An 18,051-nucleotide genomic window follows, 5' to 3' on the forward strand; every position below is an offset into this window, starting at 1 on the left:
ACTCAGTCTCAGGAGTTCTGCTATAGTGTAGAGAACAATTCCTCCTTCCGTTGCTGCAGGTCCAGCCGGTCTACCGGGATACGGCAAAGACGGAAGCCCTGGTCAGGTTGGAGCCCAGGGAGAGCCAGGAAACCCCGGGCCACACGGTCAACCTGGACCTCCTGGGCCCCCCGGCCAATGCGACCCCAGCCAATGCGCCTACTACGCCAGCCTGGCCCAGAGGCCCCACACCAAAAACGTAAAGGGGTAACAAGGAGCTGGAGACTCACAGAGCTGGAAATATGACTGTATTTATGAACTTTGTTCAGTCATATGAAATCAAGAACATTTTATTTTTCCATTCAAATCAACCTCACTACAGAGGGCTGAAGCAACAGGTGCTGCCGGTCAGATTCTTCATTTCCTGCTATCAGGCTTCGGGATTGGGGGGGGAGGAGGGGCAACATGGAACACTTCAAATCAGGGGCAAAGAGGGCAGCTAACCAATGTTTTTTTCTCTCTCTGTAACATATTTGGGACGATAAACTTGACGCTTCACGCTTTTTTCAGGGTTTTTCTGTCTGCAGCTCGTCACAGCCCACGCTACGCCGCGTCACTCACTGCTTGCTAAGTATATCTCTTGCCATGGGTCTTCCACCAGTCAGATGGTGCTTACTCAGACATGGAAGTTCTGTCTTTCTGCTGCTGAAGGTGGGAGCAGACGGTATGAAGCAAACACCAGAAGCAGTCGTGCGTGGGCGGAGAGTGATGAACACCTCCCTTGTACGCTCCTCGTCTCAATGCCAGCAGCAGTGTTATCAAGTCTCCTCGTGTGTATTCTAGAAACCTTCATGGCTGCACAGCCAGCCATTTGATCGGAATGATTGTGTTTTACTTTTACTCGCCCTAGAAGTATCTGTTGACCTGTCTGGCATGCCGATTTATGGAGGTGTTCACTTTTCTTAAAAGGTTTCTTGACTCTCGTTCCCCGTTCCTAAATCTGTCAGCTGTGGGTGAGTTTAGTTGAAACCTATCAGGTGTCTCAGCTTGGTGCTTTGATTATTCAGAATTGAAGAGCTGTTTCACTTTTTTAATGTCTTTAGTGAAAGCTCAATTTCCCTCAAGCCTTGCTCCAGTACTTTGAAAAAACACTTTTGCTGTAAGAGCTTTCTTCTCCCGGCGAACATCTCATTTCAAAAGTAATGAATAGTTTTACAAAATGACTCATTGTGCGTCAAACTTTTTGAATATATGTAAATCTAGCCTGAGATGTAAAGAAGTAGAGACTTAAGAATGTAAAAAAGCAGCTCAGAGGCCCCCAGATTTCACAGGTTATGTATGCAGTCTGGTGTTACATTGCGACTTTTCTTGACGATAGCAGCAGAAGTGCCATAGCACGTTTCTGAAGTGTCCCTCTCAGCTAAAAATATGCCACACATGGGAACATTTTTTAAAGAATCTGAGGATTTTTGAAATGAAACACCATTAGCAGTACATTCCATCAGTACAACCTGGAAACATTAACCTGCCAATTAATCGTTCAGAATCTCCCTCCTTTGCATTTTGAGTGGTTTGGTGGAGCAGAACAGAAGGAGCTTCATGACACCTCAGATGTCAATGCATGAAAATGTGAGAGAGGAAGTGGCTGAACGGTATGTCACACAGAAAAGTATGATTTTTGCCAGACTGGATGTTGCACATGCAGTTGGGCTGACTGAACGCCCAGCCTATGAAATGCTCCCATACTCAAATGACATGTCATAAAGGAAACACAAACACACAGTCAAGTTCCTGTCTTGTGGGGACTTTACATTGACTTCCATTCATTTTCTACAACCTAATCCTTACTGTAAGCCAAACCATCACATACCTAACCCCTAACACAAAAACAGAGGACTGAATAAACTGTTTGTCTCAGTTTATTCAAAGTTAATTGTTAACCTTTACTGAATAAACTGAGTTTAAATGTTAGTCATCTTTTAAATACTGAATTGTTCCAAAATAGGAACAAATGACTAAATCATGTTATGAGGCAAGAAATGCCAGTCTTACTTTACCAACGTACTTTGTACAGTTTTCCCTTTAATTTGTATCCTAACGAAACTACCGTTATCTTGCCAGCTTTAAAAAGTGATTTTTGTTTTTCAGTATCTACAAATCTGCTTTCTTCTGCAATGAAAGCTAGGTACCAGCCAAATACCTGAGTTTGATTTAAAAAAATAAAAAAAAATCAAATTTCAAGGGCTTCATCAAACATTTATTCACAGACTTTCATTTTTTATAAGCTTTTCTTACCAAGGTTTGGAGTTCAGCTAGCTCACAGTATTAGCTTAAAGTAGCTTGTTTTAAACCTACCACTGCACCAGGCTATGGTGCTAAGGTTTAGCTGCCAGTATAAACCTTAGCAAACTAGTTTGTTAACCTAAGCAAACTACAACACCAAGATTTATCTTTGTCTTTACATTTTAATGGTTAGTTTCATTTGATGTTTTTTTTTTTTAACTAATAAATGAGATTGATGTTGCCTTCAGAGCAGCTCATGGACAGCAGCTGTAAATGCTAGCTAGCTGATGTGGATAAAGTCTTTCTTCTATGAAAGGTAATAAAGAAGCTTTAAATGTAGGAGAAGTCAGACTTACAGTACATGAGTGCGCAGTGACTTGCTCTTTCAATTAGATAACAGCTGCTTCTCTGTCTACTGTTTACTATTGAACAGTCAGTATTACAACTTTGTGGTTTTCTAGATGCTAACATCTGCATTTCCCAAAAGCAAAACTTTAAGTTATACTGTTAAATTATTCCTAATTTGGACAAATATATTTTTGTGTTCTATTGCATTACATTTTCCCATTCTCCTTATAAACTGGTGCTAAGATATTTTGAAATAGTAGCATAATGTAATTATCAGAAGACAGCTGTAAACTGTACTGTAGTGTATAATAAAGACTGGAACATAATTCATTTTGTAACATGAGCTTCTGCTGTGGTTTTTGAGTGGTTCTCTTTTTTCTTGTACATGGTCAAAAGTTACATTTTGGGTTTTCAATCGCTATTCTATCTCTTTTGAAGCGTTCTTTAATCGTTCATCATGTCAGAGATGGAAATCAAGCACCCGTTTTGTTTTTTCTTTTTAATGCTGTATCCCATCACTCCTCCCAATATGAGCTTCCATGTTTAATTCATTGTTGCCAAGTCATGATGTGAACTGTTAAAATGTTGAAGGGATGTCCTTGGAAAGGCTGCCAAGCTCGCTTCCCTCCAGCAGACTGCTTAAAGGTCATATTTGATCAGTAAATGTATTGTTCATGCGCAAACAAGAGGGAAGAGAAGATGATGTCAGCTCTGCTTTGTAACCAGGCAACTATATAATCCCATCCTGTTCTGACAGCATTTTTTGCTTTTAATACAAAACCATTTTAAGTTGAGACTGTGGGTTCATCGTAAACGGATCACAATCGGCTCTGTCTAAGAGAGCACGATCCTGCAAAACACACAGGTTAGCTGTTAGAATTTGTTACTGTGCAAAACACTCAGAATTTATCACTTTTATTCCGACGTTTCAAAAAGACGACACAGCCGGCCAAATAAATCAATGGGAGCACAGAGTTGAGGAACATCTTTTCCGGAGCTTCTGAACGGGCCATCGAACGCACATGAAGGAGTGGAAATGATAGATTTTTAAATGTCTCAACAAGTCTTTACTGAATGTCAGAGGTTGAAAGTAATTGCTGGTGTTTGTGCCACAGGCCTTCAGGCCGGCAGTCAGACCCAGAAGCTGCTCAGCAACTGTGGAAGGATTTATCACCCTCTGAAAACATTAAAGCGAGGTTGTCTTTACAGTTTTTGTGCAGTTATCCCCCTCCCACCCCCACCTCTGTTCCTCTCCGTGTCTCTGAGTCATGGGCCAAGACTCCCAAAAGTAAAGCGCAGAGCCTGGGTTTGTGAGGAGTCCTGAAACATGGCCGCTGTCTGGATGAGGTCCGGAGAACGTCACTGAGCTTTGGGTCTCAGTGGGTTTTGTACGAGGACGATTTCTTTCCACTGACCATGTAGAGAGGTGGAAGTCTGCTTAAACAGGTAGATGGGTCGCACAGACCGGGCAGACCTGAGGGTCCCTTCGGACCGGCAGGTCCCGGGATGCCTGGACTTCCTGTTTCACCACGCTCGCCGTTTTTGCCATCTTTGCCGACGCCAGGAAGACCCGGTGCACCTGGACATATGAAAATAATAATTGATCAATGTGGAATCTTTATTTTCGATGCAATAGATACTTAGCAAAAATGTCACGTTACAAGCAGAAGCGTTCTAACGGTGTACATTAGAGACAACACTCAGCAGCCTGCATCTCCAGAGTCATAAGTGACTCTGCGGCTCATTTAAAGCTGCAGTGTCATTTTTTTTAATGAAAAATATGTTTTTACATATTTGTTGAAGCTGTCATTACGTTGTGACAATATAGTATGAGGCAGATAATCTGGGGGGAAAAAAATCGAGCTCCCAGTGCTAACTATATAAAAACATTTCTAAAAGAATGTTTATAATTTTTTTATAAAACTATTTTTACATATTTGCTACTTTATTATATTAATGAACCCCAACTCTATTATATTAATGAAATGTTGCCTTTGTTGTTGTTTCGTTTCACTCCTGTGCCCTCTGACCTCCATGTGGCCTCAAACACACCGGCTGCCCTGCCTCAGTCAATCTGGTCTAGAACCACCTCTACTTTTGGGGTAACAGCTTTGAAGAAAATATCTAGTTTAGTCTGTCTCATGTCTGAAGTGAAATTACACAAAGTTGGACTCCGTTTAATATTTGGGTGACTTCCAAAACCATTTTATTTAGGCCATCAGAGTAGAGAGGACACAGAGGGGTGACCTACTTAAAATCGTTGAAACCCACGCATTGTTTTAGTTCCACTTGTGGTCTCCCATTTTAAAAATAAGGTTGAACATTTTTAAGCATCTTGCACCATCTCAGCAGTACCGTTTCACTGAGTGACACGCTAACCTGGAGGTTTTCTGCCAAGAAACCAGTCTCACCTGGAACACCTGGCACCCCCGGACTTCCTTTGGTTCCCACTCCATCTTCTCCCTTGTCTCCTTTGTCTCCCTTCTGCCCAGTTTCACCTGCAGAGTGAAGCAACACTTAGATTAGATGACACAAAAAAGCTTAAGTTGATTAAGTGGATGGGTAGCTGACTTTGAAGTCAACCAGCACCCACTGGACAGTAAAAGACTGTTGAGTTTAAGGTCCATGCTATGGAGACTTGACCTGGGCTGAGGGACAGACATGGAGGCCATGGAAATGCTCTACTATTACTCTTTGTTGTATTTCCTCTGAACAAGATTTCTTTATGTATCTTATTAACTATAGCTTTATCAAAGTACAAGGGATCTTTGTAAGAAATTCACATAATGTTGTAGTTCTCAAAGGTAACCAGAGCATTAGAAGAAAAGATGGAAAGAAAGAGAATTGAGGAACGTGTGGATTTACCAGAGCTAGAACTGTGATGGTCAAAGGTAAGAGACCTGAACTTGTCTTAGCAGTTCAGAGCACAAGATGAGAAGAATGGGTCGTGAATTCTGCACTGACCTTTTGTTCCAGGTGCACCTGGAAGGCCAAAGAAGCCTGGGTGACCTTTTGGACCCATCGGACCTGGAACGCCTGCTGCCCCCGCGGCCCCAGCTGGTCCCGGCGGTCCTGGAGGTCCAACTGGTCCGGGTGCACCAGGAGCACTGAGGGCTGCTGGCCTCCTCAAGAGCTCTTTCATAAACTCCTCTAATTGTTCTACATGGACAAAGAATAAACGGTTCACCTTCTTGATGTATCGATTACAGGATATTTATTTTATGCAGGTAAGAAATGAACAAATTTCACCTTCAACCACTGCTGAGCACATTTCTCGAAGCTTTTCATCGCTCACTTTCGGGCCCTGTGAAATGAAGCGACCAATGGTGAGTTTAACCAAGGATTGACAATTAACCTCATGTTTGTATTGCAGAGATGTTCACAAGTCAAGTTTCAAGTCTTTTGCCCCAATTCAGGAGTAAGTCCACATTCTAATTTGGGAAGATGCTCTTGCATCAGAAATCCCGACATTGGTACATTGGTACTTCCTGTGCTAAGGACAGGATGTGAGGCAGGAAGATCCAACCTGTCATGGAAGCACAGGGTCAGTTTTGTTCTGGCCATTAAACTATGGACCAGATCTTTTCCCTCACTGAACTGCTGAGGGGATCATGGGAGTTTTTTGGTTCTGGTGGCGTACATCCAAGTACCTCGAGTCATTTTTAAGGGTTGCAGCAGAAGATGTATGGAACACCTGATTTGGTTTTAAGGGCTATCCGATCCTTGCACATACAAAACTAGAGTTTTATTTACATTTTCACAAACTCAACTACTGGGGTCTGATCTGGTTGGTTCCTGTTTGGGGTGCTCTCTAACATGATTTCAGGCCATACTCGTGGAGAGAAGAGTGTCGGGTCAAGAACCTCAGGTTCTCAGGGTTTGCTTTATAGCAGACGATGGGTTTATGTTGGTGTCTGAAAGCACAAAGGAGACCATTCATGCGCTGTAGTGGCCCACAGCCAGGTGTTAAGCTCCTGCAAGTCTAGGATAACGATTCTCAACAACAAGGATGATCATCTCCAGGACCATGGATAGGAGGACTGAGGCCTAGTGTGTGTTTGCTGTTTGAGGACCCAAAAGTCAAAAACCTACGTTCTCAATTTATTGATCCAGGTACGTTCTGACCTCTATCTATGGCAGTGGCTTCAAACTCCTGTCCTCACCTTTTATTTTACTACATTTTAATTGATTACCTTTTATTTCCCAACCTTTTATTTTATTACCTTTTATTTTATCACCCTTTATTTTATTTTAAACCCTCCCCTTTAGTGTGGAGAATCATAAATATATGACAAGCAATGCAGGTGTAGGAAAGTTTACCATACCTACAGCAACATCTAACGCCTTCAGACATGCTGTTTGATGGAATGTTTGATTGGAATATCTTGTCTCTTTATTTATTTAAAAATGTCTGAAAGAACTTAGCTCTTGAAGATTAAAAAAATCAGCAACTATAAGTTATGTAAATGACTTACAGGTAACCCTCTGGGACCCGGGGGTCCTGGAATGCCCGGATCTCCCTCCAGTCCTCGAGCTCCCATAGGACCCGTAACACCCTCATGTCCCGGCTGACCGGGTCTCCCTTCGGCTCCTGTGGCGCCTCTTTGACCTTTTTCCCCGCGCTAGTGTGGAAACATAAAGCCGTAAGTCAGCTGTACTTCTGAAAACAGGAAATGTTTTCAGAAAGATTGTTCCTTTTACTATAAACCAGTCTGCTTTCCATAGATGGTATGACATCAGTAAAATAACTTTGGAATGTTGTAAATGTTTGACTGTTAAACATTGCAATTATTGGGTAAATTTATTCCATATCAAAAACTCACCAGGTAACATTTTCATTAAATATTAATTCTACCCACCTCTCCTTTGATGCCAGTAACACCCGGAGGGCCCTGAAACACACCCAAACATAAAGTCTTCTTTTAGCTGCCAACAGCATCTACAGTGAACATCTATTAAAAAATTATCTGGATAATACCTGATCTCCCTTTACACCAGGGTCTCCTGCCATACCTGGGTCACCCTGTTTTGAGAAGGCCACATGATGAACGTGAAACTAAATACCAGAAAGCGCATAAACTATATCGTAATGGCCCTTACCTGACTTCCTTTTGGCCCTACTGGCCCAGTTGGTCCCTAGAAAATAAAATCAAAGCGATAATGTGTTGTTAAATATGCTGCTGTGTTCAGGATTTTTGGAGTAACTCAAAGAAGGGTAGTTTCTTCTCCCACCTGGTCACCTTTGTACCCCGTATGACCTTTGAACCCTTTGGCTCCAGTGGCACCTTTATCTCCTTTGACACCCTGTTAAATTAAAATTCTGAATAAATGTACAGGACACATACGCCACACATGTGATGAATGATAGGATCCATTTAGAAGACAATAGTGCTTTCCTAGTAATTAAAAGTGTAACTAAGCTACATTACCAGTATTTCACACACAGCACAGTCCCATAAACAAATTAAAAAATTATTAAAATGTTTGTTTCTATGAGCTATGTATTTACAGAGAATTAGCTAGATAAATATTGAGCTAGCTAGCTAGCCAAGATAGTGAACTAACTAGCTAGCCAAGATAGTGAGCTAGCTAGTTAGCTAGGGAACTAGATAGATAGATAGATAGATAGATAGATAGATAGATAGATAGATAGATAGATAGATAGATAGATAGATAGATAGATAGATAGATAGATAGATAGATAATTTTACTTTATTATATTCTGAAGACATTGACAGTATTGTTACAGGCAGATACGAATTGACATCTGGTACAATATTACAAACAGTTCTATTTCATAACTCCAAAAGCTAATTATGAAAACTAAGTTATGGTCAAGGGGTGAAAATGATCAGTGTTCAAACTGTTATCATTGTGTTTATGTCTACACAATGTAGCAGCAAAAACTCCCTGCCACCTAAAGAGATGATCTGAAATGTCGCGTCTCACCTGAATTCCTTGTGGACCTGCAACCCCCACTGGCCCTTGTTTTCCTGTTTCGCCCTGCGTTTGAAACACAACTCAACTTCACAAATCCTATTAGCATTACTGATATGAAACAGAACACAATGGAATTGTATGGAACAGAATAAATCCCTATTGTCCAACACACTGGAAAATTGCCTTTGGCTGAAAAACTTAATTAACTTGAAGTATGCATAAAAATGAGCAATTTTAACCGATTGGGGAAACTGAAAAACATTAAATGAACAGTGGAAAAGAAAAAAAAAAGTCAAGGGAAAACCCACAGTGGATCCTTTTTCTCCTGGTTTCCCATCCGCTCCATCTTTTCCAGGACCCCCCTGCATCAAAGCAAACAATCAGTTTACAAACACCAGACATAAAAGAATCGATGAATAAATCTGTTTCCATATTTAGTTTGTTATAATTAACACTGTTTCTCACAGTTTTTCCTGGAAGCCCAACCGGCCCCATGGGTCCCTCAGAACCAGTCTCGCCCTAAGTCCACAGTAGAAATGACACAGAGTTAGTCCGACATATTCTCTCTTCTGTTAGCTAAAACCTCAAGGACGAGTTTGGATAAGGTGGTATCCAAACTCGATTAATTCAATTACCTTTTCTCCAGGGGGTCCAGTTACTCCCTGCTTCCCTGGCAACCCCTAACAACAAGACATGGTGCAAAAAGAAATTTCACTTGTTTAGTCTTGTCTCCATGGGAACAAACAACCGCTGCATTTCCATTACAAATTTGCACAAAACTTTGATATTCCACGTACAAACACAATTTTGCAATTGTGGCGTTTCCATTAAGTAAGCAACTAAAATCACACATGAATATGTTTGTTCACATGATAGGTCATGTTTTCTTAAATGACCTATCATGTCAGCTACTGACATTTTGAACTGTGCTTCCCGTGATTATTGGAATTCTGAAAATAACTTGGCTTAATGAAAACACGTCAGTTTCAAAATTCTTTTGCGCTGCGACGAAGTAAATCTGTGTATTTCACAAAACTCCTATGGAGACACTTTTTTGTTTTACATCAGACGAGTCACGTGGTGAACAACCAGATGTTCCTACCGGCGGAAAAGACGACAAAAATGACAGGAAGTGATTCGGAGGATATGTTTTTACCATCTGGCGTCTTTCCAACCAAATGATTACAGCACTATCATAATGCCTGTGCCCATAAAATGGCACGGTTATGAAATGATGCTGAAAGAACACTGCAGTGAGGAAACGAGCATGGAACCTAATGATATTTACCATGAGCCTTGAAAGTAACACCATCCTCAAACGCTGGATTAAAATCAGAAACTAGATGTCGATGAAAACAAAATGTAAGGAACATTTACTCACTGGTATGCCAACAATCCCTCTAAGTCCAACGTCTCCTGGTGCGCCAGGCTCTCCCTGTTGAAGACACCAACAAGAACCAATGAGCATTTTAATTGAATGAAGGCTCTGGACATCTCTATAGATATGTTTGAATTGTGTCATTTCAAGTTTCAGAATTGCTTAACAGTTGCTGTATCTCATCTTGGTATGGAGGTCGGACATATGTGTATGATTGCTGGAATCAAAGGAGTAAAACTTTAAGAGTTATATAATGCTAAAGTCCCGATGAGTCTTTTTTTTCTTTCTCCATACTTTAGAAACATCTTGCAGAATGTTGAAGGCTCAGTCAGTGACCAAGAGGTCATTTATAACTGAATTACTCAAAAGTCTCCTCCCCCCACGTGAGTTTCATCAAGCATTTGGAATGCAAAGGTGAGTGAATCCTAATTGGTGCAGACAAAGCATCTAAGTAATATTAAGTATCATATTTATGCTGTCATTTTTACGGTATTTGCATAAAACTCAAATTTTGTAGAAATATCACATGTACATATGAACACAGTGTGTGTTTTTATTTGGAGTATGTAAACATCTGGTTTAAACGTAGAAATGTAACAATTTGTGTAACGGGGAGATTTAACAACTAAAAGGGTCTGATGAGTTCACTGATTCATCCTCAAACAGTTTCATTTCCCTCTAAAATGAAACGTTTGGGACAGAAAGTGAAAGAGCAAATGTTTACGACTGAGGAAATGGTGGCTGTATCTTCTAAAGTGAAAGTCTTTTTGGGGGGAAATCAAAATGAGATGCATGGATTACACCAACGACAGCATATGCAAAACAGGTGTCTAGACTTCAGATACCTTGGTCCCATTATCTCCAGGAAGTCCATCCATCCCGTCTCTGCCAGGATCACCCTGTGGTGCCACGACAGGTCAGTAAGAATTATGAATTAAAATGACCAAGCTGAACAAATAGACCCAAATATTAACATACTTACAACTTCTCCTTTTTCTCCTTTGACACCAGCCTGTCCTTGAGGTCCCACAGCTCCCTTAATGAAATATTTAAATATCAAACTTTATTTTGCTCCCCTTTCAGACAGTTTTTTTTTTCTCTCTCTTTCTCTGAGCTAAACTTCAGGACTCACATTGTCACCCTTCGGCCCTGGCACCCCCTGCCGTCCTCGCACCCCTTCCACACCCTGAAAACAGAGACCCGTCAGACAGATGTTGACCTTTCACGTCTTACAGGAGGTGACAGGAGGTCAGAATGCCTACAGGAGCTCCGGGGGGGCCGGTGGGTCCGGGGACGCCGTTGTAGCCAGGAGCACCCTGTGAACAGACAGGAGTCAGGTTGCACCGACGGAGACAAAACTGAGTCATCAGCTAAAAACCCACTCTGTCTCCTTTCTCTCCGGGGGTCCCTGTGGCTCCGATTGGTCCTCTTTGCCCCTAAAACAACAAACAGTTACATCGTTAGTCTGCTGTGAGTAGATTTCAAGATATTATTACATCATGTCATGATACATTTGTCAATATTGTTTCCCTACATCATCTCCCATGCGACCTGGTGGACCCCGAGGACCCGTTTCTCCAGTTTGACCCTTTAAAAATAGAATTATAATTAAACTACAACAGCACTAGACTTAAATGAAGTCGTTTATATAAACAGTTATTTAGGGCGCACCTTCTCTCCGGGCTCTCCGTCTTTTCCAGGCTCACCTGGCAGTCCTTTGTGTCCCTATGGGAGAAAAAGGAAAGGCAAAATAATTTTTTAAGAAAATACAACCTGAAGAACGAAATGCCAACGAGGCTGAAGTCATGTCCATTATTCTTGAAAAAGTCCAATAAAGTCAAAGTGATTTCCTTATGGATCACCCATCACCCAAAAAATGTCTACTGGCCGATCAAAGAGAGAGCAGGAATCAGCAAAATCATGAGGATTTATTGACATGAGCCTGATTAGCAGCGCTAAGACCCTCCTCCAGTCCTGTCTCCTAAAACAGTGTGCAGTTGACTGTTCACTTAAGCCATCAGTTGACTGATAGTTGCACAAATCAGTGAGTAGAAGCTGGGTCAATTTCTGATACCATCCTGCAGGGCGACGGAGGAAAATAAATATTTGTACACCAAAATAAGCTGAGTTTCTGTTACAAACCTTTGTCTATGTTCTGCTAATGTGAAGAAAAGCATACAATTTCACAATTTCCATTATATAAGAAACAAAATTAAAATGACACAAGAATAAGCTTGTTCAACTCATTTCAAATCATGGCATTGACGGATGTAAACAGTTACATGAGATGTATTCATACACTAATCATCTATCAGCCAATCAGAGGAGACGTCGACTTCTTATCGAGGCGACAAGCCCCGCCTACTTTGGAGTGGCTATGTATGTGCCGCTATGGGAAAATTGTAGTTTGTGATTTTACAGAAGAGTTTTGGATTCAACACAACTTTTTATGAACTGTGATGCTGAGACAGATCAGCTGGAAACAAACCATCATCCTCCTGCCACTTCCTGTCGTCTTCTTTGTTGTTTCTGTCAGTAGTGACATCCGGCTGTTGATATCGTGACTCATGTGATGGGAACAAAGTGTTTCCATGTGGCAGGAAGAACACCTCTGCTCAGCGCAAAAACTTTTTATTGAAAAAAAAAAGTAAATTTTTTTCTAAACGATTGTGTTTCCATTAGGGAAATTTATGTTTCGTATGTCCAATTTGTACAATTTTATGGTTATTGGAAATGCAGCTACATTCATGGAATAGGCCTCTAGTTTGATCTTGTGAACTGGACTCATTAGTTGGTAAAGTGATCATTTGTTGTAAATTGATGAAACGGCATAAACAAGCTGAATCGCACTGGATCGTTTTGACTAAAACTATGAAACTGAACTGAGTTGTGCTGCACAAAATCACTGCATCATTTCTGAGAAGGAAACCACTTTAAATGCTTCCGTCCTGTTTGACCTTCTTAACCTTCCTCACCTTCATCCCTGGCACTCCATGCAGTCCCTGAGGTCCAGCGGGACAGGCGGCAGGACACTGTATACAAACACAGAGAGAGACAGAGAGACGGGTTTCTCTCACAAAGCTGCACGGCCTCTACTGCAGTGACTCATCCTGATGGAAGATATGCTGCCACCGCTCTAACTGTCATGCATCCAGGAAACATTTGGCCGTGTGTTAGACAGTGAGACACTCACAGCTTCCCCACTCCCCTCACTGTTGGCACCAGGCGGTCCCTAGAAGACAGCAGAGCGACATCTAGAGCAGCCTCAGGTGGGTGGAGACGTTCTCACGAGCACACCATGAAAACCCAACGGGAACGTGTGAAAAGGAAACACTGCATGCAACATCCTGACACACACTGGGGAATTTTAGGAAGACGTGAACTGATTATTTAAAGAAGGAAGATAGATCATTATTATTATTATTATTATTTATTAATAAATAATAATAAATAATTACCTTTATTAGAGCACCAGTTAAAGGTAAACGGTCAATCAACCTTGGCTGAGTAAAGAGCTTCCTATAGTATAGAATGAGTTGGTTTGTATTTGTGATGCTAAGCTTCAGGCTAAAACTTTCACCAAACCAAAACATTTTAGATCAGGTAGGGATTTTAATAACTGGACATATTTATTTGTGACTGCCTTATTATGCTTACAGTAGCTTATGAACGAAAAGGCATGGCCTTTCCTACGGAGCCCTGGGAGGGACATGGCAGTTTGTTTTAGTTTGCGTTCCTTCGCAATAAGTTTGCATTCCCTCACTATGTGTGTACATTCAGTGTGTGTACATTGAGTGTGTGTACATTCAGTGTGTGTACATTGAGTGTGTGTACATTCAGTGTGTGTACATTCAGTGTGTGTACATTCAGTGTGTGTACATTCCCTCACAATACTTCTGTTTCCTTGCAGTACTTTTGTTAGCTTACACATATTGTGAGGGAAGTATTGTGCCTTCCCTCACAATACTTCTTTAGAGCAACTTGATCAGCCCACTTGCCCAACATAGTCAGCCAATGTTGACGATCAGCGTTTATGATCCCAAATAAGAAGTAAGGAAGGTTGAAAAGAAGAATTCAACACAATAAATCTAAAATACTTCAGCTGGAAAACAGGATCATTTGATGCAAAACCCAACATGGGGTTAGATCTGGTTCTTACCACGGGCCCCGGTGGACCAGGGGGCCCAGGAGGCCCTGGAGTGCCTATGCCCCCTCTGGGTCCAGGTGGGCCCTGCACTTTCCAAGCAAACATGGTGAGAAAAAAATCAGAACATGTCAACAACAACAAACAACATTTTTTGGTGAACTGTCAACAAGATAATGTCACAAATTCTGGTCAGCAGTTAAGTTGGCTCACTGAACCAACCAGCTGAACTGGTCTGACTTATTTTTTCTTTTTTTCTTACTGTGTTATATTTTTTTACCATGTAGCTGAAATGTGCTGCATAAAATTAACTTGACTTGACTTGAACAGTTTTAACTTGTTTTATATTCTACCGACAGGTGACAACAGAAATCACACTCAGCTATGAGCAATTTAAATATACATATAAAGAAAAAAAAAAGAGTTTGTATGGTGTCTCTAACTGTTCTGTCTTTCTTTTTTTTTAATCTATTCCAGTGAACTGCAAGTGGATTTATGTGGTAAAAAAGAAAAAAAAAAAAGGGGTAAATATTAAATTAAGCATTTCCCTGGTAATTCCTTTGACATGTAGACAGACTGGCAGTCTGGACCATAACCCTAATGTTTCCATGTCTACTCTGTTAGGGTTGGGCCTGAAACGACTTTGTCAGGTTTGTAAACCTACAACTTGGACACGTTTAGGGATCAAAAAAACAGAGTAAAGTCTGAGGATGAAACAGTAAGGTTAGGACTAACGTTGATTTTATTCACAAGATACAATTAGAGTGAAAATCTGACCTCAGGTCCGATGTTTCCTTCATCTCCTGGGGTTCCTGGCTTCCCTGGTGGACCCTGCAAACACATCAGGTAACGCAAAGCAGCCGCTTGTAGAAAGATACGAAGATGTAATTTCAAATTAGATTTCATTACTGGACTAAAATGATAAACTGAATACGTACGGCGGGCCCTTCGCTTGCTAGGCCCTGTGGAAGATGAGAACACAGTAGTCATAATGGAGATCCACAGTGTGTAAGCTCAGAACACGGGTCAGTGTTTCCCACTTACAGGAGGACCTGGGGGTCCGGGAAAACCAGGCAGACCCTACAAGTAAACCAATGAGGAATCAGCAACTCCGTACAACTAAATGAAACTCAGTGCTTAGATGATTTAATTGCTGACTCACTCTTTCTCCTACAGGTCCTCTGGGACCCAGTGGACCGATGGGACCCTGCAGACGGCAAAGAGAAAACACACACATCAATAGTGCTGTTCCTTTCACTGCGCCGTACCACACACTCTCACTCCCACATTCTGCACACGCAAACCCCCCCCCCAAAAAAAAGACGTTCCACTCCTCCTGAGTTTTAAACGAACGTGATCTGGAGTCTAAAGCAAGAAACTTCTTTACTGCTGAGTTTCAGTATTTTCATTTGATCCCACACAAGAGAGCAAAATCCAGGCAGGTACATGAAGTGTGTGTGTGTGTGTGTGTGTGTGTGGAGTGTGTGTGTTTCATACAGGAGATCCTGGAAGACCGGGGAGGCCTCTCTGTCCTGGAAGACCGATCTCCCCCTTCTCCCCTTTGCTGCCCTGGAAAACAGAGAGAACAAGAATAAAAACAGCGCTATCTGCTTCCTGCATCTGCCGGCACCGTTGCTAAGATACAGACAGGCAGAGCTGGTAAACATTTAATCAATGGAAGGCGGGGTGTGCTCGGTTTGTAGGAGCTCCTGCTGATGGAGTCTTATGCTGATAACAGTACCGGTTATTTTTATTCACACACACTGAATTTGAAATAAGAGAAGCTATGAAAATATGTATCCAGGGGAACACACACTGCAAAAACACAGAATCTTACCAAGTATTTTTGGTCTAATTTCTACATGTAAATATCTTAGGACACTTGAGATGAGACTAAACTAACTTAAAACGTAACTTTTCAGTAAGATATAGGAGCTTGTTTTAAATCAATAATGCCTTAATGTGAATAAAAACTACAGATTTTTTTTCCACTTATAAGACATTTTCCCATGTTGCATCCATTTGTATTCAACTTAAGTGGAAACAAACACCTTCAGTGTCCACTTTGGTGAAACTAAATCTCAGTAGACATGATGTCTGCATAGATCAAACAGGACTAAGTCTAAGTCGACTTCTGAACTCAAAGGGCAGAATTATGTTTTCCAGACGCATGGTATCATTTTACAGCACAATCAAGTAACTTGAGTTGTTATAAAAATGCTGTACATATCAAATATGACTTAAAAGAAATCTGACTTTGTTAATTTAACACCTTAAAATTGGACCTCTGTATCTTTAAGAAACTCCTGCACTTTCTAAAAGAGGAAGTCATCACAACACAACATGGCTCCTCTATTAACCTTTTAGCAACATTTTTACCAGCGTCGCTCCTTCGGTTAGGAACTTATTTAGTAGTGACATAGTGTTTGGTTTGTATTTGTGTCTGAACAAACAATTATTTTTATCCTATATATATTCAATGGACATACAAAAAGAGATCTTTTAGGAGAGTAGCATCCTGGCTAGCCTGACAAGAAAACTACCTGATGAAAATTTCAGCTTCACAAATATGCTCACAAACTTTCTAATAGCTTAGGGGAAAAAATGCAACGTGAACACTTTTTCTGAGATGTTCTGTCAAACAAATGCATAGATGTGTGAATAACCTTCAGGAAATGAATTTTGTCAATAAACAATTTTATACTCTGCACTTACAAGAGCACCTGGAATCCCTGGAGTCCCTGGAAAACCCTGGAGGAACAAAAACATGGTCAAAACAGAAAAACATAGGAGTACATATTCTCTGAACAATGTCTCGACTCAAGGAAGACACGCTTACATCTCTTCCATCCCTGCCACTTTCTCCTGGGGCCCCTCGGGCCCCCTCAGGGCCAGGGGGACCTGGAGGACCTTGAAGAGATTTGTCAGGCTGAGAGAAAAAAAAAAAGAATAGTCTGAAAATGTGTCACAAGGGCAACTGCTACTATAGTTAAGTAAAAAAAAAAGAAATACAGTACACACACACACACATGTATATATATATATATATATATATATATATATATATATATATATATATATATATATATATATATATATATATATATATATATATATATATATATATATATATATATATATATATATATATATATATATATATATACATGTGTGTGTGTGTGCGCGTGTGTGTGTGTGTGTACTGACATATATGTATGTCTCAAATCAGTTTGAAGTGATCAATAAATGAGAAACAGTTGGGCAGTTTTTACTAACCATGTGCCATATTTATTAAATCTAATAGAAAGAAATGCTTGAATTGTATCAAACTCTTGAAAATGTATTAAATGGCTCCAATGTTAAGGAATCAAATCTTACTGTTTTGTTAAAGCTCATTAAGAAGGTTTAGGTCATTATTAATATCTGCTTTGAGTTTTAGGTTAAATGATATCTTTGTTAGGTTTAGTAGAGCTACCTTGTTAGGTTTAAGGAAGAGTTTAGTATGTTTCAAAATACAGCGTTAAGAACAAGAATCTAGCATGTTGCTTCGTCTTCTACGCTGACATTTTCCCTGAGTTCAACCAACTGATAGCTGGAGAGACGGACTGACACTGGGAGGAAAGGACTGCCATGAGCAGTCGTTTTGTGGAGCAAAACTTTCCTTTGTGCCCAAAGGTCAATAAGCCAGTCCGCATTTACAAAATCTAACAAAACATGGCGTCAATCGACGTCATGCTACATTTCTTTTTGTTTGTGCCGCCATCAATAATGTTTTTAACACGTAACACAATATGAACAAAATCAATTGATAATATAAATTAACTGTGCCACATTTGTTCATACAGCATAATATCTGATTGTTTCTGTAAATGATTTTCTAAAGATTTATTAATATCTTTAAATAGCTAGCGGCACAAAAAAAAAAAACAATTAACCAGCACGGTATTTTTTTTTTATTTTGTAAATGTGGGCTGGTTGG

General features: G+C 40.5%; 2 protein-coding genes across 3 annotated transcripts in view; one reads left to right on the forward strand and one right to left on the reverse strand.

Annotated features, from left to right (window-relative positions):
• Positions 1–2,948, forward strand: part of col22a1 (collagen, type XXII, alpha 1) — a 73,188-nt gene extending 70,240 nt beyond the window's left edge. The window contains exon 65 of the mRNA XM_008421352.3: positions 60–2,948. Coding sequence (XP_008419574.2) covers positions 60–250 — 191 coding nt within the window. The 3' untranslated portion in view covers positions 251–2,948. The remainder of the gene's footprint in view (positions 1–59) is intronic.
• Positions 2,949–3,509: 561 nt separating this feature from the next.
• Positions 3,510–18,051, reverse strand: part of col9a1c (collagen, type IX, alpha 1c) — a 31,933-nt gene continuing 17,391 nt past the window's right edge. For both annotated transcript variants that reach the window (XM_008421351.2, XM_008421350.2), the window contains 31 exons: positions 16,912–17,001; positions 16,788–16,823; positions 15,570–15,641; positions 15,235–15,279; positions 15,117–15,152; positions 15,011–15,034; positions 14,850–14,903; positions 14,088–14,159; positions 13,122–13,160; positions 12,904–12,960; positions 11,600–11,653; positions 11,463–11,516; positions 11,311–11,364; positions 11,191–11,244; positions 11,061–11,114; positions 10,911–10,964; positions 10,774–10,827; positions 9,932–9,985; positions 9,186–9,230; positions 9,016–9,069; positions 8,859–8,912; positions 8,560–8,613; positions 7,843–7,914; positions 7,711–7,746; positions 7,589–7,633; positions 7,470–7,502; positions 7,086–7,232; positions 5,860–5,914; positions 5,575–5,769; positions 5,022–5,108; positions 3,510–4,189 (listed from right to left, as the gene is read on the reverse strand). In XM_008421351.2, the coding sequence (XP_008419573.2) occupies positions 3,987–4,189; positions 5,022–5,108; positions 5,575–5,769; positions 5,860–5,914; positions 7,086–7,232; positions 7,470–7,502; positions 7,589–7,633; positions 7,711–7,746; positions 7,843–7,914; positions 8,560–8,613; positions 8,859–8,912; positions 9,016–9,069; positions 9,186–9,230; positions 9,932–9,985; positions 10,774–10,827; positions 10,911–10,964; positions 11,061–11,114; positions 11,191–11,244; positions 11,311–11,364; positions 11,463–11,516; positions 11,600–11,653; positions 12,904–12,960; positions 13,122–13,160; positions 14,088–14,159; positions 14,850–14,903; positions 15,011–15,034; positions 15,117–15,152; positions 15,235–15,279; positions 15,570–15,641; positions 16,788–16,823; positions 16,912–17,001 (2,037 nt within the window). In that variant the 3' untranslated portion in view covers positions 3,510–3,986. The remainder of the gene's footprint in view (positions 4,190–5,021; positions 5,109–5,574; positions 5,770–5,859; positions 5,915–7,085; positions 7,233–7,469; positions 7,503–7,588; positions 7,634–7,710; positions 7,747–7,842; positions 7,915–8,559; positions 8,614–8,858; positions 8,913–9,015; positions 9,070–9,185; positions 9,231–9,931; positions 9,986–10,773; positions 10,828–10,910; positions 10,965–11,060; positions 11,115–11,190; positions 11,245–11,310; positions 11,365–11,462; positions 11,517–11,599; positions 11,654–12,903; positions 12,961–13,121; positions 13,161–14,087; positions 14,160–14,849; positions 14,904–15,010; positions 15,035–15,116; positions 15,153–15,234; positions 15,280–15,569; positions 15,642–16,787; positions 16,824–16,911; positions 17,002–18,051) is intronic.

Source organism: Poecilia reticulata, chromosome 11, assembly GCF_904066995.2.
Source record: "Poecilia reticulata chromosome 11, P_reticulata-male-v2, whole genome shotgun sequence".
NCBI classification, from domain to species: domain Eukaryota; kingdom Metazoa; phylum Chordata; class Actinopteri; order Cyprinodontiformes; family Poeciliidae; genus Poecilia; species Poecilia reticulata.